Genomic DNA, 25032 nt, shown 5'->3' with positions numbered 1-25032 from the left:
AGAGCTAAACCAGGTAGCTTGTCACCAGCTCCGGCTTTCATGCTTTGAGGTGGTTTTATTTTCTGCTTCAGTATTTGCACAGCAGTGAAATCATATTTCTTGCGTTGATTGGCTCCAAAACCAAAACCCTCTCAGTGACACCAACTCTTCAGTCAATGACCTACTTCTTTCCTCTCCAAGTTCCACCTCCTCCCCAGTTCAGGTCTACTCTTGATGCCCTCAACCTGGTTTCTGTCCCCTCTGCTTGGCTGAAACCACATTTTCCAGCACTACGAACAACTTCTTACTTTCCCAGCTCTCTCCCCATGATCCTTCTTGAAAAGCTTCCACATGGCTGATCGCTCTGGTCTTGCCATTTCCTTAATAAACAGCTCTTGCAGTAAGTTTTCTTTTAGCCTGGTGCAAACCTAATCTACAGAGAGATGCAGGGAAATCCTTCTTAGGGAGCAGGTATGAAGGACTAAGATGTGTAATGGCCTGTCAGCAGAAGTACCACCATACAGGTGGAAACAAAGTCAAAGCTAAGCAGAGAACTGAAAAACAAGGGAATTTTCTATCCCAAATTTTGTAGCTTCAGCTCCTATGTTGTTCCTGATTCAGATTTTGAGTAAAATCTGATCTGAGTGTCTCAGTGGATCCAAAAACCATGTCTCATAGCTAGCTCTGCTCATCTCTAAAGACAGAAACCCCGCCATGCTGCAAGCTGAGCAAGCCCGTTCCCTGCTTTGGTCACAGTGATCTAATCAGAGTGTGTGGTCAAAAATAGTTCATGCATGAGCATCATACTGCAAGGGAGGAGGAGAGCAAAAGCAACCACAAAAGAGAGCAGGGTGGGAATAGCTGGTCCCATATTTTCTTGTGAAGAATGGCATTTTACCACCCACTGGAAGGAGACTCCAGGATCGATCTAAGAGTGGTGATACTCTGTACTGCTCAGGATGAATGCTGGATTCTGGCCTAAATGGAAAGCGTATGCTTTTTGGGTTTTTTTTTTTTGTGTGCTGGACTCTGGGTATGTGTACCGACTGCGAAAACAGTTACGAACCCACAGGGACAGGAGTGCTGCCGGAGTTCCCAAAGTAACAAAAGAAAGTGAGGCGAGAACTGTCAGTTCCAGTCTACCATGCCTTTTTGCTAGCATAGTTCATTTACTGTCTTTCCAAAAACAAAGTGAATCTGTCCATGCAAATTAAATAGTTATTTTCTCTGACCACAAAGAAAGGGGTTATGGAAACGCACTTCCTAATTTTCTTCTGACTGTCAAGTCTTGGCTGTTCTCTGAATTCCTGTAAAGAATGGTGGGCCCATCTCCACCTTAAATAAATAAAGGTGATGGCAATTCCTGTCAGAGGACTACTGCAAGGGGAAGTAGATTTATGCAGATCAGGCGCTTAGAAGCAGAATTTTACTGCTATTTTGTACAAATGCAAGTGACGACATTACATTTTGTCACATGCATTTTGTATGTAAGTACAACGAAGTGAAGAATTAAAGAACAGCAATTTCTCAATAGTCCTGGAACAATCTGTGATAATATCTTGGCATTATTTCTACCCTCCTGCTTCCGATGAAAACAAATCAACTTGAACATGCTATACGGAGATAACACTCGCTAAAGCTAATGAGATATAATCAAAAGGCACAAGAGGTGGATAGAGCCAGGCATTTTCTAGCACCACGAGTGTTATCAGCACGTATTAGCGCCACGCGCATGGCTTTGCGTGAGAGAAAGAAGAAGAGCGCCCTGCCTTACAGTGCTGTTCCCTGGGAATACGGACGGGCAAGGGACGTGTCCTCCTGCCGTGCTCCGGCAAGTACAGCTCTCCGGAGGTTCGAACCCGTCAGCTGCCAGTTCTGGCTGCACAGAGCTAATTTCAGTCTGCACACAAGGTCTGTTCAGAGTGTATTTGCTTTCCTTGCTGTGCCTGCAAAGTGGAGGTGCGGTTACCCATCTCCCTGAGGAAGGGCACAGGGTGGGAGAGCAGAGGAGGGGAAAGGAAGGAGGAAGCCTCTCAAGGAATTTGGGGGAGTTTATGCAAGATCTACATTAACGACGCCTTTTAGTACATACTCTGTTGGTGTTTTATCTTTTTGGGTAGCTTTGCATTTGCCCTGGGTTCAATTTGAAGCTATTCCTTCTTTTCTGAAGAATTAAAAGTGCTAGGATACGTTAAAGACCGTCTTCTCTGTTCATTTATGTTCTAGCTTACTGGGCCACAAAAAATAACCAGGAGGAAGGGAAATAGAAATAATTTCAAAAACTAACTTCTCATTACTATAGTGAAAGCAAAGCCCATTTATAGTTCCACAGACCACTTCCTTTACTGCCTTTTAGTGCCTCTGTTTCACAACAATTTATGTTCTGGAAATATAACATGGAGAGAAACTGAATCTAAATTCCATTTCTGCACTGATATATATAACCTGTTGAAGACAGTGACAGTTTCTATTTATTTTAGGAAAAATAAAATGAAATTTTATTATAAAATGCACCTTGCAAATTTCTAATACATTCTTCACGGAAAAGATTCCCATGTCTTCTGCCTGAGGCCAGAAAAAAAGGTACAGCAGAAATACCTTGAGTGCTTTTCTTTTCATATACACTTTACCCAGTAGGGAAAACCACCTTTGGAACAATAAATAGCTTATGATGAGAATACAATTGCAATCCTACTCAAAACAACAAAAAAATATTTTGAAATAATCAAACAGAAGAACTTGAAAATAGAAAACAATCTGATAGAATCAAATAGAAGCCTAGAATACGCGGGATGATGGTAGGTGAAAGAGAAAGAAATGAAAGAAAAAAAAATGTTGTGTAATCTGTAGGCCTTCCAAATGCTCATTAAGAAAAAATCATATTCTTTAGTAAAAGTAATTTTGCGTGACCTACTACCAGCTGAAAAGCATAAGCTTCCTTCTAACAATGTGAACATGTAGACACTGTATGTTCAGTTTACATGCACAGAATTTGAAATAATGTCTTTACGAATACTGAGGGGACACTTAAAAAGTCACTTTTGTGAAAACTGAAATGGCACTTGAGATATTTGCAATGAAAAGCATTGCACAATCTCAATGCTGGCTTAAGCAAAACAGCGTTCTGCTCAAGAAAGACAGGCACAGGGTACTACATTTAGGTAGGAAGAGTTAATACTGCATGAATCCAGGGTGGGAAGCTACCGGATGCCTAAGAGTCCTGCAGAAAAGACTCATGAAACAGAGTGGATCACAACTGAACCTAATAGCCTACTGATATACAGAACCAGGATGATAAATGGCCAGTCCTGTGAAGCAATCTCTGCTCTCTTCAACCCTGGTAAACCCTGAGAAGATATACTTTAAGAAAGATGCGTGCTCATTAGGAAATACAAGACAGAGAAGTAAGTACAACCAACAGTCTGAAAAGTTGACTGTTGAGGAAAAATTTCAAGAATCCAGGATATTTAGCTCAGACTGAATGGGTCCTGGCAAGTCTTTGGGTTTGTACCGGGCTGCTCCAGAGGGCAGAGTAACCTGTTTGTGGTGGCAGTAGTGGGCAGGACAAGAGGGAGTGAGGAGGAGGTGTAATAGCAGCAGGGAAGATTCAGGCTACGCAGTAATCAGGTCACATATGTATAGCAGCTGATAAATAAGTCAAGTTTTCTAAAAATCAGCTAGACCAGCCTCTGCCAGATGAAAATACAATACTCCTATCTGCAAACAATGGGATGGACACACTGATTTTTCAGACATTTGTCACTGAGCAAAGTACAACATTCAACAATTTGCTATTTGTCAAAATGGCCACACGAATTTTTGTGAGGTGCAGAAACCCTTTTAGCCCACAATGTCCCTAACAGGCTTACCAGCTAAAACACATTTGGCACTTACCTTTGAATAATTGTTTACACAGCATGTTACTGAATATATGAGGAAGTAAAGTCCATCACTGTGTTCCAACAGCTTAATTCATCAGAAGAAGTCTGATTAACTCCACAACCCCTCAAAATTTACCCTAAGAATGTATGCCAGTCTTTCATACACTATGCTGTAGTTGTAATGTTGTGTAAATCATACATTCAACTATATTCTTATACATGCATATAGAAATATTTGGGTGGAAAAGTTAAATATTTCTAGTAGCACTTGCTCTACTCACAGAATATGTTTCATTAGTAGTTCTGAATATGAATGAAAATGTCCTGTATTTTGGTTTCTGTAATTTTTTGTTTTATTTTATCAGGCGTCCCAGAAAATATACGTTCTGAAATCATGCAGAATGTTTATAAGTAATACTTGCTGTCAACTGATCAGCACTGGTTTACCTTTAATATTCATTTTTTATAAAGTTGCCCTTTGACAAAGCAACTTGCTGGTCTTTTGAACATCAAGAGACAGTCTCTTTTCATAAGCTTAGCTTCATCAAAATAATTTTCTGTTGTTCTGCTCTATTTGTAGCACCACAGTTTAAGGCTACTCCTTGGTGATGGTGGCAGTCCAGGACAGCTCACACCACAAGAAGAAATGCTTGGTACAATACAAGAGGACTGAAAGAACATGAAAAAAGTTGGTGGAAACTATAACCCCACACAAGACAAAAGAAACCAAAACCTAAGCAGATAGAAAGTATTTGTGACATTAAAAACCAGAAGTGTCGCATAAAACAGGGAGACAGAGGACTAACTGCTCTGTCATCACAGATTAGCACGTGTTCATTAGGAAAGGATGGGACAGACTTTTCTTGCATGGCTGTAATACCATGAGGTCAGAATGCAGAAATCACATTTACCGTTGTATTGTAACGTCAACACCTAGCTTTGTTAATTCTCCAAACACAATTTCATAGGTGAGATAGGATGGCCTTCAAGATAGAACACTGTAAGAAAGAAACCCTGGTTAGAGATTGCTCTAGCTAGGCACTGCATCTGCAGGGAAGATGAGTTGACAGATATATAGCTGTGTATATTGCACCAATCCAAAAGTCTAAAAAATTTACAGTTATCTCAGCAAAGGTCACAGCAAACAAACGCACTCTGTTGCCATAGCCTCATTGACTCTTGTGAACCAAAAATAATTTCAGAAGATGCAAATATTGAGGCGGAGGAAAGGTCAACTTTTCTAGAAGTAAGCAATAAAGCGCAAAAGCTGCATTAGCAGATAAAACTTACTGGTTCTCGTTTTTTTTCTGGTGAAGTGTATGGGCAGCTGCAAGGAGAGAGGATATTTTCCATGTTTAATTACATGTTTGTAAAGATGACTGTGAAATTTCAAGGGCAAAACTTTTTGAAAACTATCCTAAAAGAAATTAAGACTGCAAGGATCATGGAAAGCAGATTTCTCTTACTTTCAGGATTGAAGTGTTATGCTCAGAAGGAGGAATAACTAAGATCTGGACCAGAGTTTCTGAGTCTGAGCCAATGCTGACTGAATCAGTTTAACTCCATTCCAACATTCGCATTATTACAAAATAATTGTCAAATTTATTTTTGACTTACATTCATATGCACTGTGTCAGGATTTTTTTCAATATTGCTATGAATGAAAGATGTACTAAGTCTCTTAAATACAGTTATGTCCATTCTCATTTTAAAACAACAATTTGCACCTTCACGGTGCAATCAAATTCTCCATACCACATACTCAGACACCAGCAGGTCAGTCACATGCAGTGCTCTTCTTCACCTCAATGTAAAAGTACTAGACAACTTAAACCAACATCATTGCATACCAAAACAGATAAAATAGTAGGTGAATGAAGCAAGGGCAGGGAGACAGAGAGGACAAAATGAGGACAAATATGCCCAACTCCACTGACAGTTGTAGCTGATACCACGATGGGAAAGGAGCTGCAGATCAGCCCCTACAAGCACAACTGCAAGAACCTGGAAGGGTCTCCAGAAAGGGTTGAAGACTTTCAAAGAGGAGTGCCTGAAAGCATGGCTTTAATCTTACTCTCTCTTATACATTAAGCTGGACACTTTTATCAGATGCTACAATTTGTTGCTCTGCTTACTATTATCAGGAACTAAGGAAACCAGAAAGCAGTGTCACAGCTACATGGTGGTGGAGCATTAATGGAAAACAGTAAGAGAAGAAAGAAGTTTCCACAGACAAGAGTGCTCAGGATGGGTAATTGCAGCTAAAAAGAGATGCATAGGACAATACCAAAGGCCTCAGTTTTATCAGCAACTCAGCAGTGATTAGATGATCAAAATTAGGAGATGGTCAAAACCCATTTTAGTGGTAACAAAAAGCACAAGAAACGGGTATGTAACATACATACAACACTACGAAAAAACAACATGATAAAATTTGGTATACTGCAGAGCTGAAGACCAAAGTTGAAAAAGTGAAGTGTAAAGCTTTAGAAAATGTGTTAAAATGGGCTCAAGTGGACCCAAGCACAGAGAGGAAGAAACCATCAATATCAACACTGTTCACCTCCTGGTAAATAGGAGGGAGATACCATTATCCCACTCATCCCAGAAAAGACCTGAAGATATCACTTTGTAGCGACTCTTCCCAGCCTAAACCAGTGAACCTTAGCACCCTGCAGAGCATCAAAAGATGACCCTAGCATCAGAATGTAAGCGGGAGGTACTGAGAGTATTTTGGGTTTTTTGGGTTTTGTCTTTTTTTTTTTTTTACAACAGTTTTAACTGTATATTTTTAATGAGTTTTGGTTTGTATTAATTAGATAATTTGGACTATAAGTGTTAGTATTATTGGAAGAGGACTTAAATAACTGCTTGTTGCGTTTGCTTACACTGATAAAATTTTTAATTAGACTAACAATAAATTCTTAGCTCCATGTATAAGGAAAGTCCCTCTTTTTGTCCACAATATCACCAGCGTAACATCACCACTGATACTTTGAAAGCAGAAGCCTTCTGCCGTATACAGGGAAGGCATCCCTAATCCAAATGTTTTGCAGACCAAAACCATCTACTTTAGTGAAATGTGTGAAGGAGTTTCCAGGCAACCACAGATTATTCGAGCTGAAATTTTTAGCTGTATAGAAAAGGTCCACAAATGTTGGTTCCCAGGCTTTGCAGCTGGTTCCTTAATTTATCAAACCATTTTGGAAAGCTTTACAAAGTAAACAAAAAATACAAGGGGAAAAAAGAACCAAGGAAAAGAAAATATTTGTTGTGACAGCTTTAAATACAGTTGATCATTCAGTATCATCTGAGCTGATACTTAGCAGTCAATACCTACAAGTTCCCCTCAGCCAAAACTGATTAATATCACAGACCCTAGATAGTATGGAGATAAATGTTAGATCCAGTGACAAATTAAAGAGCAAATGTGCACTTTTTACACTGATGATATAGTGATATAAGATGTGCTAAACTTAACAATGTGGCTTTTGACATTAAGCCTATGCTTTCTTAAATCTATGTTACTCTCCAGTTTTTATAGTTTAATAGCTGTCTGTCTCACCAGGATTTTCTTTTTTCTTAAGCACTAACCAATTATACACCAGTTTATTCAATTGATCTGGTTTTTTTCAAACATTTTATAAAATAACTCCTCAGTAACAATTAGATCTATAATGAACCTTTCATTTTAACTAATGCAAAAAATCACCTGAATCCAAACATTTTCAAAATATCAACACTTTTTCTTCTCCTCTCTCTCTATGGGTACAAACACTTAAATGTTGAGCACCAAGTTTGTTTGTTTCTGCACATATTATTTTATTTTTTGTAAACAATGTCAGATTAATACAACTCCACCATCATACAGGACAGTAGTATAACATGGTGTAATCTGTTCATTGCTGATAGCAGATGAGAAAAAAGTTTCAGAATAGCAATTCAAAGTGTGAAAATAAGGGCCTTATGGATGCTTCAATGCTGACACCCTTCAGACTAATGGGATCTGTCCACACCTTCCTCAGCCCTGCGCTCCTTCTCTATGACCACTTATAAATCTTTTGGTCTTGAGAAGTTCTGGTTCAGATTGTGAGGCAGAATCTTTCTTACAGAGCTGTGGGGGAGTCGGTCAAGTTTAAAAACATTTTCACCATTCTAAAGAAATTTCTTAGCACAAGTTCAAATGCACATACGTACTCTGTCCCAGGGCTCAGATAAAAGTTGGTGGAAAAAGCTTATTAGAGTGTCGTCTTAAGCAGCTTCCCAGGCTGCATATCCAGAACAAAACCAGACAAACTACATTTATTTCACTTGTGTAATATTAGATCTTTTTCAGCTTATAGCATTAAATAATTTAGTCAAAGATCTTTAAGTTTACGGTTTCTGTCGCTGGTTACAGCACTGCTAACTCCTGTGCAAGCCATTACAAGTCCTGACCCTCCTCATCAGTCTCAAAGTTGTTAGGGAAGAATCACTGCTGCAGTGAGCTCCTTACTGAAAATGTTGCAGAAAAGAAAAGGGATGAAGTTAGTTGCTAAAATCTTAGTAGGCTGCAGTAATGGAGAACTAGCTTCAGTGTTTCCAAGCCAAGCAAATATCAATATGGAACTTCTGACATTCTGTGATTCAACTGCAATTTTAAGCAAGTTTGTGAAGCAGCCCTTTTTTAACTACTAAGCAAGCTACCAGACAAGTGCCATTCAGTCCCAGCTCTATTATAATTAATGGTTCACCTAGCTAAAATACAGTGTAAGCTGAAAATTGTTCGTGTCCACTTAAACAAAAGCAGGCTGTAAATCAAGAGAAATTATATGGGAGAAACTTCAGATCCAGCCCACTCCCTTGAATTTGAAGTGCAGATTAGGACAAAATTTTTGCTATAATTTACATAACATTCTCTGTAGACATAATTTGCGGGGTTTTTTTTGTTCTGCTGAAGCCCTTTCCAATTAAGGTATTTAATTTCTCATGTGAATTTCAACAATTTTTCTGCAAATTATGGAAATGAGTCAGAAAATATGACAACTGGTATCCAAAGGAATGACAATACAACAGGAATCTTTTGTATCTACAGCAACGGAACACATTTCTCCTTTAATGCTCTGGCAATAAAATAAAAAAGAACTCTGCACAACATGGCCTACAAAACAAACAAAAGTCAGTTTAAATTAAATGAAAGCAATTATTTCCCTACTTTTTCACTATTTCAGTAACAGTTTAAAGATGTTTCAATGATGCAAAATACCACTAGTTAAGATAAATTGTAAAAAGAGAGTTTCAGATCCTCAAAAGTATCTGCAGTAGAATTTGCAGACCACAGTGAGAAGTTAAACCTCAGTAAATATAGAAGACAAGGCAAATTTTTCCAAGAGAAATTAGATTTAACTAAAAAAATGAGGTCTTATCAAACAAGATAACCTTTGTCTGTAAACATTGAGGGACTTTAGCTTTAAAGAAAGGACAATGGGGAAAATTTAGACCTAGGATGTTTGCTTGACAGAAGTGATATGGAGTGCTGATTCATAGAACTTGTTCTACTACAGACAAGTCATAGTGATCATGGTAGTTAGTCAAAAGAATAAAACAATAAATTTTTTAACAAAATTTTTAATTTTTTTTAATTTGGGGCTTTCTTGCTAACACTGCTTTGGTTAATAATACCAAAGTTGATTTTAGTTGGAAGTGAAATCCCCAAATAATCAATTATGAAGCCAAATGTCCATCTAGCTGTTGTGCTTTTTGTTTTAAAGTGTTTATGACTAAAACTTGGTATGGCTTGAGAAGACTCCCTCTAGCATAAAAAGAGTGAAGTGACATAGGTGACATTCATGAATTAGACCTTTAAAGCTGGTCAGATGAATCACAGCTGTTGATCACCTTCACTGATTATTGACCTCCTTCAGAGATTATTTTAAAGGCGGCTGAAGGTAATTAGCTTAAACATTGATGTCTGAAGGATCACAGACATCCATGGTACCAAAGATACCAGAAGGGGCTCAGGTAATAGTGTGAAGACACAACCCCTCTGCAGAAGCAAAAAAAGCCAAGATAGCTCCCTCAAGTTTTACGATTTGAAACTCAGTCTTCTGCTGGGACTGGAGCAAATAGCAATCCTAAATTATGGAAGAATTCAGCAAGTCCAAAAATATCTCCCTATCGCCTTACATAAAAAATTAATTAATCTAAGGAACATGAGAACAGCCATAGGTAGTAATACCAAAGGTTCACCTATACAAGAGTCCTATCTCCAACAGGGAAAGCAGTGGCAATAATGTGGGAATGAATATACAAATTAGGCAAACGTACAATTGTATTTCTCCTGGCATACTTTCCCAGCTTCCAGCAGTCTGCAGCCAAAATAGAGACAGCATCTCTTCTCTGAAACAGGCAATATCTCTTTTTCTTGCTCTTTGGATTGCACTTTGTTTCTTGAAGATGGGAGCAACAGAGTCTGGTGCAACCCTCTAAAAGCAGGAGAGGACCTTCCCCTGCCTCAGAAACTACTCAGTCTGGCCCTTGGAAAGGGGTGTCCAGAGGTGGAAGGGAATGACAGTGAGGGGGTCTACAAAGAGTGGGGCACCTTCATTGCATGCAGAGACCACTAAGAGGGACAGGACCACAGAGGCGATGGGTCCCTCTTCACAGATACTAGAAGGAACTGCACAGAGTTCACAGCAGCTCAGCAACTCATCGAACTGACTAAAACCAAACCAAAGAGGAAGGACCTGCCCCACAGAAGCAGAAGGAAGTAGGTTATAAATTAATTTTGTGTATTCTTTCTGACCCAGTCACTTTGAGCATCCTCTATTTAAAAACAAACAAACAAACCACAAAAAAACCAACCCCAAACAGTTTAAATTTCAACAAAATCTTGCTTTATTTTACTTTTAAAATCTTTTGGCTCTTTGGGAGGAATCTAATTATAGTTCAAATCTCTAGACACACCTGCGTAAAAGTTAAAGTTAAAATAGGAGCCAGGTACAATCCTCAAAATGGCTTTACTTTCATCTTTTGTTATCTTTCCTCAGATGCTTTATCAATGCTTTATCAATAAAGTACAATCCCATGGGGCAGAATGAAAGCACTGTAGAAGTCTTAAAGTTTGCCATATCTGTTTATTTAAAGACTCAGTACTAATCTTTCATTAACATAGATATATCATAGAATTAGACTAAATAAATTGATGAACAGGTACAAGAAAACTGAATAGGACAGTGTTCTGCATTTTAAAAGGCAGCTAAGTATGCAAATTTTATTATTTAAATTAAAATGTCAGTTGCCTCAAATTATATTAATGATTCCAAGTTCATAATGGAAAAATTATATCAAGGCTGGGGACTGATAAAGAATTCTATAATCTTTCTAATTCACTCTACCAAATGCAATTAAAACTTATTAGATTTCTAACACTTCAGCCTCTGTATGAAACATTATTCTGGTAGAAAATTAAACACTGAACTACAATCTACTTTCATTTTTATGAGAAAAACATATTGAACAAATTTACCCAAACCACCAGAGTACAAGATGTACTGTATTTTAGGAAATTCATTTCCATACACTGGAGGACTAAAATCCATAGAGACTCACAGCGGCACTACTTCAGTAATGATAAATAAGTGACAGCTATCGTCAAGATAGTTGAATTCAAGAATCGCCAATGAGATCTCAGTATAAGTTTGCACATTCCATTAATTGTTAATAGAAATTATGTGCATGCTTTAATAACATTTATTTATTAATCTGACAGTTTTGCCATGAATACCGAACAGGGAGAAATTATACAGAACACATACAGCCCCTGTTTACTTTCAAGGTTGCAGTTGAAGATCAGCCAGTGAATAATAGAAACCTGCACTGCCAGCCGTGCCATTTGTTTTCATTTATTTTACTGACATAAAGTAGGACAAAAACTAATCATTAGTTATTAAATTTCTTCGAGTATTGACACCAACTGCTTTGCAGTTTTGAAAGAATATCTTACCAGGAGCGTATGCAACCAGCGCTATGTGGTCTTTACTGACTGTCTGTGGCTTTTCAAAAACACTTACAGGTGTTGGGTTTAATTCAAGAAATCCTACACGGCGCAGTGCCCACTTATCTGAGACAGAAAATTAAGGGTGAAAATGGATTTCTTAAATTGCATTCTTATGTAAGGGTATCCAACACCTTCCTTATGTTCTTAGCCGCCATGACTACAAATGCCTTCAAACGTTTTCAATTTCTGCATCTTCCTACACCTTAGTAATACAGCACTTTCGCTGTTGTAATACGTCAGTATACCTTTTAACTTCTTAACAGCCAATAACCTTTATGGGCTGAAATTGCCCATTTCTATAGCAAATAGCCTGGAATGAGGAAGCTGCCAGAGCAGCTGTGGCACTGGCGGAAATGGGGAAGAAAGCCTGACTGACATGGCCCCTTCCCTAACCTCACACTGCTCCAGGGCACCAGGACTTCCACTGCATGCCAGCAAGGTTGTGTTGGGTGTATGGACACTGTTAGATAACTGCTTAGCCCAAGTTCACAGCAAGGTCCTGGTCCCCAACAGTCCCCCCTGTGTATGTGTTGCTTCGCTCCGAGACTTTTTTGCAGTGACCCAGCTTGTTTCATCTGAGATAACAATAAGCCAAGGTGCAGGTCAGGAGACAATTCGTTTCAGGAATCACACCCAAACAGCAGCACGGGTGAGTCTGGAACAGGTTTGAGTCTCTCTGATCTGTACAGTTACTCCAACTGTACAGAGTTGTTACCTGGTGGCATCACATGTACCAGATAACACGACACAGGCCCTCAGCCTCATAATCTCAAAATGCAGCTCTGCTCAGGTACAAAACTGCCCTCTCTGGGAACCTAAAAATTTATTAACCCATACGTACAATGTCAGGAGGAAACACAGGGCCAATTGCCGTGCTGTGGAGATACAGCCAGCCTGCTCTGAAGGGACAAGGTCTGAGCAGTATGGACACAAGCCATCCTGCATTTCTAAGGCCTGAGGGCTGGGGATCAGTCCCTGGAACAAATACGTTTAGCAGCAAAGCTATACCTATTAAAACACAATGCTCCAGACACAGTAGCCCATATCCTCCCGCTGGTGCCAGCAATACACAACACTAGTGTTTCCCTAGGTCCTGGCACAGAGAACAGCCTTCTGCTGCCGGTACCTTTCTAAGCCAGTCAATACACCAGAAAAGTCAACAGCAGATACAGAAGGTCTTGTTTACAACTTAATCACCGTCGTATAGCTATAACTAGTCCTACATTGTGCATAACAAAAATGGATTTCAATGTAGTATCTGTGTATATGATGATTCAATCAATGTTTTAATCTTTCTGAGTTATTCCTCTTCAAGACTGCTCACCTTTCGGCCACTGGGATGGATATACACAGTGGGGGAATTCAGATTGCATGGAAAAACATACATCTGAAATTCCATAACTTTCAAGTGCTCAGCAGACAAAAAAAATATTTTTAATTCTTTATAGGGCAGTACACGGGTAGGTTTTATGACTGTCCTTCAGTTAAATGTGAGCTTTAATTTGGTTCTGTTTTCAGGATATGCAGAGCCTGTCCTCGTACAGGTACACAACTAGCTGGATAAAAACTTGCACATTGAGATTTGCACATTTCTATACATAGAAAGTATGTATACAGCTACTTTTTTTCACACATATGCAGTGTCTTCCTGACTTTATTTTGGGAAATGATTTATTCTGGTGGTAAAGTAATGCAGACTGGAAGTTATACAGAGAGTCATCAAGAAACAATGCCAGACTACTTTTTTGTTCTTCTGTGGAGTGATTATTTTCTGATCTCTATAATGCATCTTGGTCATTCACTCAAACCCACAGTGCAATGATGCCAAGGTCAAATTTGCTCATTCTGTAATGTTTAGCCGACTCGTTATTGGGAAGTCAGAAAAATGAAGTCATGAGCACTCTCTGTTATTCCTCCTGCGGTGACTGAGACGTGATTACATTTTGAAAACCTGTTCTGAGAAACTGCTGTTCCGATTAACCTGGTGGAATTGCAAGGCCAGAGACATATGGAAAAGGGTTTTCTGAAAAGATCCAGAGTCAGAAAAATATTACTGTTTTTTTTCCAGGAGGTTGCTTCTCTTAGGTAGAACAAAACTGTGAAACTTACCGAGATCTAGCGAGATGCCTGGAACAAATGAGTTGAGAAAAAACATAAGAATAACACATCCCAGCACAGTCAGGCATTTGACGAGAAGAATTTTGTCTGTTATTTTGTGCTGTTGACAGGGAGAAAAAAATTAATAACCGTATTACATAAGGAGCTATCTATTATGCATAGAGTTCACAAAAGCATGTGTGAAGCGCAAACTTCTGTTCTTGTATTGTATATTCCTCTTCAGCATAAAAGACAGAAATATTTAAAATGAAGTATTTCGTGCATACCTATAAAAAAACATGAATATGTGGCCCAGTGTGATCTAAGACATACGAGTAGCACTTGCTGAATGGATTCAGCTGTGTTCAGCTTCTCCCATCACAAATTCATGTCAGCAGAAGTAGGGTTGGAAATGCAATTCCTACTACAGATGGCACTCCGGGCGCTCTGGTTTCATGACCCTGGACAAAATCACCCTTTGTTGCACATATGCTTCGAAAAACTGTAACCTAGTCTAGAGGTCAGGTCTTTCATGCCTCCTGTACAACTTTCATGGACATGCCAAACCCATAATCCCTATGCAGGTTCTACACCCCTGTACCCAGCTCCTGCGTCCCTGTGCCGATCTCCTCATGCTCTCTCCCTCAGACCCAGAGCTTTCCATAGTCACTCTGCTTCTCTGCTCTGATCTCACTTTTGCAACCAAGCCAGGGAATGACCCGAGTCCCTCTCTCATTTCGCATAGTAGAGGTAAGTCTCTGTTCTTTAAAAAGGTTGTCTTTAATGCAATGCCTTGAAAAAGGTGTAAAACCTAAGAAGAAATCCTGATGGTTTCATTCTGTTTTGGTGTGACACATACATGTCCCAGTCAAGGACTTAAGCTCCCAAACACAGGCCTAGATTCATTAATGATGCCAGTGAGGTGAAGGGGATGTGACATTTAAACAATTAAATTTAGGTCAAATTAATCCCACTACAGAGTTTACATATCATCAGACCCAGCTTCAGCAGAAAGACTTAGGTGGTGTTAATGTGTGCACAGCGGAGAGAACAGGATTTATCCAAGTGGTTTATCCCTACTTGAATAATAAAACCGGCATGTCACAGACAGCGTAGTAAATTAGATTTGGTATTCAGTACATCAGCAGGAGTGTTCTCTGTCGTCATGCATCACGGTTATAAACAACCTATTGACACCTTCTAGCCATGGATCAAAAATTTAAGAAAACACTGCTAAATCATTTATTGATCCTTTAAATTGTATTTTTCTCAGGAAAAAAAAAAATGTAAAACCCAACAAAAACTCCCAATATAGTTCACTAACCCCATCCCATCAAGAAGCCAGCCAGCCTGCCTGCCAGCTTTTCTGCTATCATGAGTTATTAAATTTGCATTAGATTCAAAGCACTCTCTCTGTGTAAAGGCACAGGCCTGCTTACACGGTTGCTGAGGAAAATTGTCATCTACTTACTTTTTTCTGGAGTTCTTGAATATTTGTCTCCCAGTTTTTATCTTCTTGTGAAATTTGCCTGAAAGAAAATGACACCTGCTTTTTCCAAAGTGAAGTTAGAGTTCTGCCAAGAGCGTTGGAATAAATCCCTCTCATCACAAATAGATCACCCTTTCGCCCGTACGGAGTAACTCATACTGCAAAGGAGTTGTGGCCTTCTTACAGCCAGCAACAAAATTCCCATGAGTGTTCACTTAAGACACTGCATTTGTAACATGCTCCACTTATACACAAACTCTTTGGAAGAGTGCCACAGGCTCAGAAGGAGCTGAGCTCCAGGGTATGGACCTCGATATAGGATCTGGCTATATGCAATAAGCAGTCCCCTTAATAGTTTCAGGAGTTGATGTGAGCCCTGCTGCAACGAAACAAGGATTGTGTGATAACATCAACAAGTCAGAATACACATATTTTACATTTGCATTTTATAATGAAATTTTTAAGATCTGAATAACTTCATCGTGTTATCAGCATAGTCAGTCCTCCAGCAAAAAGCCTTGGGGGTTGCAATTCAGGAGTGCTGTTGTTAATGATAATGATTTTTTACATTGCTGTAAATATACAGTGCTGGAGGAATCCTGATTTTCAAGATTAAATATGCAATTTTTATTTATGCTTCAGAAGTGTCTTCTTTAGAATGTCGTAAAGTCTAATAATTTGTTATAATCTTTCAAAAAGGAGGTGATTTTAACAGCCTTTCTTGACTTGAAGTAGTAACACTGTCACTCCATTCAAAGTGCACAGTATCAGCAACGAACTATGTAAACAAAAGTCATCTTATTGCTGGAATAGTTTAAGAAATCATATTTACATGTCTTTGGTCATACTGCCTATTTAACATGTTTATTAATGAAAATTAATTATTTCAGTTTCATTTTAGTCAATTCATTTTCAGAATATTTATCACTGCTATTCTCAGTCATCAAATTCCACAGCATAACAGCTGTTTTTGTTGGAACATAAACAAAATAAGGTTAGTATTTTTGTTAGTCCTAGTTTATAAAGACTTCTTTTCTATACATAAAAGGTTAATTATGCCTGCACTCAGGTTCACACTGAAGATTTGATCATAGAATCATAGAGTCATAGAATGGTTTAGGTTGGAAAGGACCTTGAAGATCATCGAGTTCCAACCCCCCTGCCATAGGCAGGGACACCTCCCACTAGACCAGGTTGCCCAAGGCCACGTCCAGCCTGGCCTTGAACACCTCCAGGGATGGGGCCTCAACAACCTCTCTGGGCAACCTGTTCCAGGGCCTTACCACCCTTAAAGTGAAAAAATTCTTCCTAATGTTCAATCTGAACCTGCCCTCTTCTAGTTTAAAGCCATTCCCCCTCGTGATTATGAAATAATTTTAAAACGCAGCAGTTCACTGGTGACATATTTTTTCAAACTCAACAGTTCACTGAAGAACACTTGAATTTTTCAGTAAAAAAAGACATTTTAGCATTTTATTATGCTGAAGCCTCTAGTGCAAGGAAAAGCCTAACGACATATTTCTCATCTTTTTAAATCAAAAACTACCTGAAATTTCTAGGCCTTTAAATTTTGGGTCATATTGACATCTATTTTCCAGGCCTTACACATTGGTTTTGTCCTAAAATACTTTGTGTTTTACTGAGGCTGAGGTGAGCTATTCACGTCTGCTCTAACATGCATTTGACCAAGAGACAGTTAAGAATATGGCTCTTGTCCCAGAGAAGATCCCTCAAAGCCGTCACTTTCAGGGCTGCCTAAAATTACAAGAGGTGAGCCCTTGGCTCGTTGACCGAACCGAAATATTACCCCTGACATTAACAAAGCCACACTATCATTCCTGGGTGTAGACTGAGAAGAGCAGGAGCTCCCTGCCAGTCTAACAAACTGCCTGTGCCTGCAGCTTGTCCCAGAGCAGGGGAGGTGGGACACACTGGTCCCAGCTCACCTGTGAAATGTTCTCAGCTTCTTCCTCAGGAGCATCTCCAGAGTCAGCACCTTCTGCATCAAGAGGCATTTCACGGCAGTCTCCTCTCTGCTGGCTGGGTTAATGCGCTGTGCAGTCAGTCTCCAAACATAGATCTCATGTTTTAGCTCTAAAAAGAAGCCAAATAACTTGTCTTAAAGCAGGCATAATGCATATGAAACCAGAGACGCATAAAATATGTGTAATGTGCCCTGGACTCAAAGCTATTAAAATTATTGTAATGGTTTCCCAACAATTTTCCACGCAGGAAGTTGCTTTTACCATTCATTTTGCAGAGCTGAAGGGAATGAAAAATTTATAGAAATGTTTCAAAATTTTAAAAAAATTAATCTCAAAGTCATTTTTCAAAGAAAAAGAAGTACTGACTTCAAATGCCTTCCACAAGCTTTAGTACTAAAATCATATCATGTTCATTTTTCATCAGAAAAATTGACTGCCAATATACATTATTATACTGCTGACAAGATACTAGTCACTTTGTTGTTAGGAATTACAGCAAACTCTCCTTCACTATATTCAGAATGGATAACGTTTCCATTCACTCTATGTTCATACAAGCAATTTTATCAATGTAAAGTAAAACTGAAATTTAGCACTGTCTTATGAAATAGCGTTTAATAACATTTTAAAGGTTTCCTAAGGGGACGTAATTCTTAGGCTCTGAAAATATCCATATATCCAGCTACCATCACCTGTGTGCAGACCTGAATGATATCTGATCCTGTGTAAGTTCAGACAGACTGATTAACACTTGAAATCTGTCTCCAAAATCTTGTCAGGATTTTCAATACTTTTTTATTTGCTTTTTTCCAGTATTGTCAAGGCCTTGGATGGTGACCAAAAAGCATGTATTACTATTCAGGAAGGACCTTAGACTGGGCATGTCAAAAAAAAAAAAAAAAAAGCTTTGGATTTTCTAGGAAATCACTAAAGAAATAAAAGCAGACTATTCATTCAGAAGCTGTCTGCACAAATACTTCCTGATGAAGTAACAGGATGTTTCCTCACCCTTCATTTCTGTTCGCCTCGCATTTTATGTCATCGAAGATAATGTGTCAAGAATTAACGGCTTTGTAGCTTAAGATCCCAATTAAATCAGCAAATTTGCCTTATCCTTAGAAATCGATGTGGAAGTCTTCGCACCATGTATACAAACTATATGCATTATTTATAAAAAAATTAATTATGTAATAACATAAGAAAAATTTAAACACATTTTGATGTAGGCAGTGATATTAACATTTACTGCTGCAAAACCCTCGTAGTTTGCATTATCTACTGTCAGAAAGAGCACTAAATATGTTCAGTTCCCGCCCTCCCTTCCTTTGTCACCAAGTATTTGTAATGATAATACAGAGTGAATCACGTAAAGATTGACCATAAGTGGGAATTAGACTTGACAGAACTCAAACACTTAAGAGCAAAAGTAAGCATGTCCAGAGCATGAAGAGTTGACACAAAAAAGGGATCTGAACTGCAACTGACTCATATTTCATCTCCATTTTAAAAGCACACAGGAACTAAGTCAGAAGTGTGAAACCCAAGTGCAGAAAAAATTCACCTGGAACATTATTCCACCTCAGCAATTCGTGCCTCTCTCCTAGAGGCACCACCCCCCTACAGGACACAAGCATAAGGCTTTACTTCTGGAAAAAAAAAAAAAAAAAAAGAAAAAAGAAAAAAAAAATTTGCCTGAGATGTCCTTGTCTTTATTCCTTTGAGCAGGACTGCAAACAATACACACTTTGCCTTATTCAGCTAAATACCTGCAAAGGAATGCAGGAAATCTGCACAATGCTGCATAAAGTAATACGGAGCGTTTATGTAAGCTTTTCGATTCAAAGTCCAACAGCTGGGGCCCCATTTGGTCACCCAGGAGGCACCTGATGCCAGTTCGGTTGCCCAGCATGGGATTGCATCCATGGCACAGGACTCACAGGACATCCTCATCCCTGCGGCAAAGCAGCTGGAGCCCGGGCAGAAAACTGCAAAGCCACACACCTAAGTCACCTCCCAGGAGTTTTCTTCTGGGCAAACTGGGGCAGGCTGCAGCAGCCCCGGGAGTCAGGCTGTTTAGAAAGCTGCAAAACTGCAAATATCCCTCTCCTTAAAAATGTAACTGGAATTTTTCCTCACTGTGCTTTGGGTTTCCCCCTGTAATTTCAGCTACTGAAAGAACCTGCAAGGCTACAAGCCTACCCCTGCATTTTATGAGGGAACGGTTAATTTGATACCTCTATGATGGTCACATAACACCAAGATGGAGTAATCTGCAGACATTAAAGAGAGTTAGACCTCTCATAACACTTCAGGATGTTTGATAAAGACATACATTACTCTTGAGTTGGTTCATTCCTGAACGAGGGATGGGATCTCTCAGGGGATATGGGCTCTGTTCTCATCTCTGGGTAAGTCAGACTTAGAGCCACAAAGTTACTCCAGTCCTTGTGGTTTTACCCCTTAGTTTTCTCAACTGCAGTCCCCCATCTTTTAAAAGCAGGAATCAGCATATATTTAGGTTTCGTATGTGCTCATTAGGACGTGCTTAATGTGATAACAGTACCCTGTTCTGTTACACTGAGAATGGCACAGGGTCACGGGCAGTAGAGTCAAGTGTTTTGAGCATTAATGTGCCAAAAATTCTAGTGTAGCTTGCTTCAGAAAATTTTCATAAGGTTCGAATTTTAGAAAAATAATTCCGGTTTACTCACTCTCAAAAAATTTTAACTCAGACTGCCAGACTTACCAATCAAAACCACTTTAGCCAATGTTTTCCATTAAAGTACAAGTCTCACATTAAAAAAAAAAAATATATCTTTGTTCAATTCACTATCCTCTGCTTAAAAATGAATAGATACATTCCAATCATAAAACATTTTGCACCAAACATAACTACTGCTGAAGTCCTTTCAATACCAGGAAAAAAAGAGAAGGAAAAAAAGTAAAAGAAGTGCTGCAAGAAACCACTTAAAGATAGTTTCCAAAGACTTCCCAAAGTCTTATTAAAGAAAAAAGATACAGCCTCAAGAGGACAACTCCCGTAATCCAAAAGATAATGCCTCATCTAATGCTTTTAATAGGGCAAAATGAAAAGCAAAATAATGAAGACTTCAGACTTACCATATCTTTTAGCAACATGTTCAAATGTAAAAATAGTGACTAATAAGTTCAGCTCATTCTGATAAAAAAAAACGGCAGGAGTAATTTAAAAATCTGTCAGGGTTACACTTTTATTTGAAACATCATCACAGTGAAAGCTCTCTGCAGAAGATACAGAGCACATGTTAGATTAACCTATATTGTTCTCTTAAGCTCTGTATATCAGAAAGATCTTATGAGCTGCAGAGCTATCGAAGTAAAGCAAAAATTTTTGTCATAGCTTCCCCAAAACACTGTTAATGAAAAGGCCAGGTCTTGCCAACTGGTGTATAGCTGTACAATCACTCCACAGCTGTGGTATGCATACAAAAATCCAGGAGGACAAGTGCTGCAAAAGAAACAGGAGGCATCACTTCCTAGGTTTTTACCTCCCATTAGTGATTTTTCTGTACTGATTCCTTCCATGAAAAATGTGCATAATAAAATTGTGACGTGCTGCTTGAACGATTCAAAATGCCACTGCATTATACTTCCTTTCTGCATAAGGCAGGTAAAGTAATATTACAGCTGCCTTTTTGTGATGGCTACATTATTAATGCACTAAGCAAATAATATGAGATTGCCATATTTCCCTTATTCTGCAATGTCAGAATGCTATTTTTATCATCTGAAAACAAGAAAAGACAGATCAATATTTTCTTCTTTCCAGGGGGAGTATTCCATCAACTCTAAAGCAGTACAAAGGACTTGTACAAGGATTTTAAACATAAAATGGTCTAAAATGTTTAAAACTATAAATCTCTTGAATCTGTGTACAGTAAATAATTATATTTCTTTTCATTCTTGATCATTAGAAGACCTATTGAAGGTGCATGTAATAAAAAACAGATTTTTGCTTTTTACATTTTCCAACATAGAACCATGACCCTGTCGGATCCTGATATATTATCCAAAAAGGAGTATACAAGAAGTCTGCAAGAACCATTAGACTACCTAGTTCCTTTGAGACTGAAAGTCTCACAGTTCTTTAAAATAAAAGACAAAGTTTGTACCAGAAAGGTACAATCTTAGATCCCAAGAAAACTCATAAAAAAGCTGCATCTTTTGGTTTTGCATGCTATGGTCCACAGTAAGACAGTTAACCTGTTAACTATTCATTTTTAATATAAAGCAAAACAAAAAAAAAAAAAAAAAAAGATTTTCCTGTTCCACACAGTTCTTCAAGATTTAAAAATACTTCCCATACATTTCCATGAATTTAGAATCTTGGGTGAGGACAGTAGAGTGCAATGCATATTGCAAAACTGCCACCCATATTGAGCTTGGACTTGAACGTTTGAAAATATCTTGAAATATTCCTTTCTTTGGACATTATTCTCTGCATAATCTGCCTTCTGGTTTCCTCACCTGAAACAACTTTCAAGTGAGGACAAACCATTACTTTCAACAGTTACATTAAATTACTGATAGTGCCTTAATGGCAGATAGTGAAGGTACATAGGTGCAGAAGCACCTCAGGACTGACATTCATCAACGTACCTAATCCAGCGAGGTACTTGATGGGCCTCTCACTGATTCTAGCAAGAAATGGTTCCTACAGTTACAAATGTTACTAACTAAAATAGGGCTAAAGACTGTTGTCTGGCCCCGAGCAGCACGCATGGCTGTGCTGATGCTACATAACACCTTACCCTGGGTCCTCTCTGTGCCTCTGTGGTGTCTTTGTGGCCCTGGGCACTATTATTATTTTATGTGGGCTTCTTTCAATTCAGAATGTCTGAAGCAGCATTGGGGTTGTCTTGCAAGTCACCACGGTAGTTCCTCCCCAGCACTAAACTGAAAGGTTGTACGTCACACTGCAGGGCATGGCACGAGGGCACACACCACTGTTAGAAGATGCAGAAGCGACCTGGACATCCCATGCCCTGAGAAGACAATAAGGCTGTTAACCCTTTAACCACAGCCACCTGCCCTGGGGACCATTCCCCCAGGCAGGTGTCTCAGAGCTGCAACAAGCAATGGGATTCACATGGACAAAATAATAATGACAGCACTGAGCTATACCTTGTGGTCAGCTACAATTACAGTTGATGATAATAGAATCATAGAATGATTTAGGTTGGAAGGGACCTTAAAGATAATCTAGTTCCAACCCCCCTGTCATGGGCAGGGACACCTTCCACTAGACCAGGTTGCTCAAAGCCCCATCCAACCTGGCCTTGAATACTTTGAGGGATGGGGCCTCCACAACTTCCCTGGGAAATTTGTTCCAGTGCCTCACCACCCTCATAGTGAAATATTTTTTCCTAATATCTATACTAAATCTTCCCTCTTCCAGTTTGAAGCCATTACCCCCCATCCTATCACTACATGCCCTTGTAAAAAGTTCCTCTCCCACTTTCTTGCAGGTGCCCTTCAGACACTGGAAAGCTGCTATAAGGTCTCCTCAGAGTCTTCTCTTTTCCAGGCTGAATAACCCCTACTCTCTCAGCCTGTCTTCATAGGAGAGGTGATCCAACCATCTGATCATGCCTATACTTGGTCAATTGTGTGCAGCACAAAGTACAATAGCAAACATTTGTAGTCAATATGGGACACAGAATGGGAAATTCATCAGACATTTAAGTGCTAAATGAGTTTCTCAGTTTTACCATATTTTCTCTCTTGAACTTCACCTTAGCTGTGCTATTCTTTGGAAATATGCAAAATGGGGCCCAATTTGAGCAGTAGGTACTCTAATTCCAGGAAAAAATGCCTGGACATCTTGGGTTTGCAGGCAGCACAGTCCTACCCATTGCATATGTCTGACAACCCTCAATTGTCGCTCCCCTACTTCTTTTCTCTTCTAGACTTTCTACCTTTTCACTGCTAGTTTTGTACGTCTTTTTTTCCCCTCCTCCTCTCCCATTTCTTCTCTTAGAGAAGCAGCTGTGAAGCTCCACATGGAAGAAAGAAACAGATTTGCTCACTCATCTGGTTACCACATTTCACGTCGTGGGAAACTGCACCGTGTTTTTCACACATTAAGTACTTTACACATGACTATGATTAATTAGAAAATTCCTTCTGTTGTCGGCTTTACATACTGACTATCACACTACCACAGCGGTATTTTCCCAGCTGCTGCAGTCAGTGAGCTACATCAGAGGGAACAACGTGCTCCCCCCTCTCCTGGCATCGCCACTCCTGCTTCGACAGTGGGTCTCTCTTTCAGCCAGCGAAACAATCAGGAGCTGGAGCAAGTGACACAGGAGAAATGGGGAGCTGGTGTCAAATAAGTTGTTGTGCTAAGAGAAAGCTCTTCCTCTATGGTAAAAAGGGTAATAATGCTTGTCACTAGACCACGTGCCACCCACTGTCCTGGGGATAGCGACCTTCCCAAACACTGAGGTGCACACCTCCACAGCTTGACAGCTGAGACATAACAGTTTATTGTCACGCTTCCCAGGGACTAAATTATATATTGTTAACCCTTTAGGGAAGTAAAAACTTTAGTTTCAAGTTTCAGGGTGGGGCAGGAACAGCAAGTTTAATTCCTCTTCCACTCACATATTATTATTATTTTCCCTTACATATTCTTTTGGAAGAGTATACATATAATTTTTAAACCTTTTCAGCTTACTACCCTAACCCTAGTATATTTTTTTGCATCACACAGAACAAGGTACAGGTTTATCAGCTGAAAGTCCCACTCAAAAGAGTCCTCAAAATATCCTATCATTCTTAAAAAAGAATTTGATTTTCTCTCTCACAGCTAAGTTCTTCAGATTCTTTTTTCTTCTGTAACATAGAATCATAGAATCATAGGGTTGGAAGGGACCTCTGGAGATCATCTAGTCCAACCCCCCTGCCAGAGCAGGGACACCTTAGAGCAAGTTGCACAGGAACACGTCCAGGCGGGTTTTGAATGTCTCCAGAGATGGAGACTCCACCACCTCCCTGGGCAGACTGTTCCAGTGCTCTACCACCCTCAAGGTAAAGAAGTTCCTCCTCATGTTTAGGTGGAACTTCCTATACTCAAGTTTGTGCCCATTACCTCTTGTCCTGTCACTGGGCACCACCGAAAAGAGCCTGGCCCCATCCTCCTGGCACCCACCCTTTAAGTATTTATAAGCATGGATGAGGTCCCCCCTCAACCGTCTTTTTTTCCAGACTAAAGAGACCCAATTCCCTCAGTCTTTCTTCATAAGAGAGGTGTTCCAGTCCCCTAATCATCTTGGTAGCCCTATGCTGCACCCTCTCCAGCAGTTCCCTGTCCTTCTTGAGCTGGGGAGCCCAGAACTGGACACAGCACTCCAGATGTGGCCTCACCAAGGCAGAGTAGAGGGGGAGGATGACCTCCCTTGACCTGCTGGCCACACTCTTCTTGATGCACCCCAGGATGCCATTGGCCTTCTTGGCCATGCCCTGCTTCAAGCTACAACATGCCCTGCTTCAAGCTACCACAGGTAGATAATGGCTCCT

The 25032-nt window shown here is 39.5% G+C and overlaps 1 protein-coding gene across 1 annotated transcript in view; it reads right to left on the bottom strand.

Moving 5' to 3' along the window:
- OCA2 (OCA2 melanosomal transmembrane protein) overlaps nt 1–25032 on the bottom strand; it is a gene marked incomplete at both ends in the record, with an annotated part of 176511 nt that overhangs the window by 72239 nt on the left and 79240 nt on the right. The window contains 3 exons of the mRNA XM_082489224.1: nt 14008–14116; nt 15467–15524; nt 17431–17578. Of these exons, the coding sequence (XP_082345350.1) occupies nt 14008–14116; nt 15467–15524; nt 17431–17578 (315 nt within the window). The remainder of the gene's footprint in view (nt 1–14007; nt 14117–15466; nt 15525–17430; nt 17579–25032) is intronic.

The sequence above is a fragment of the Vanellus vanellus genome (genome assembly GCF_965231255.1).
Source record: "Vanellus vanellus genome assembly, chromosome: 1".
Classification (NCBI taxonomy): domain Eukaryota; kingdom Metazoa; phylum Chordata; class Aves; order Charadriiformes; family Charadriidae; genus Vanellus; species Vanellus vanellus.
Note: the sequence above shows the minus strand (reverse complement) of the source record. Positions and strands in the feature narration are given on the sequence as shown.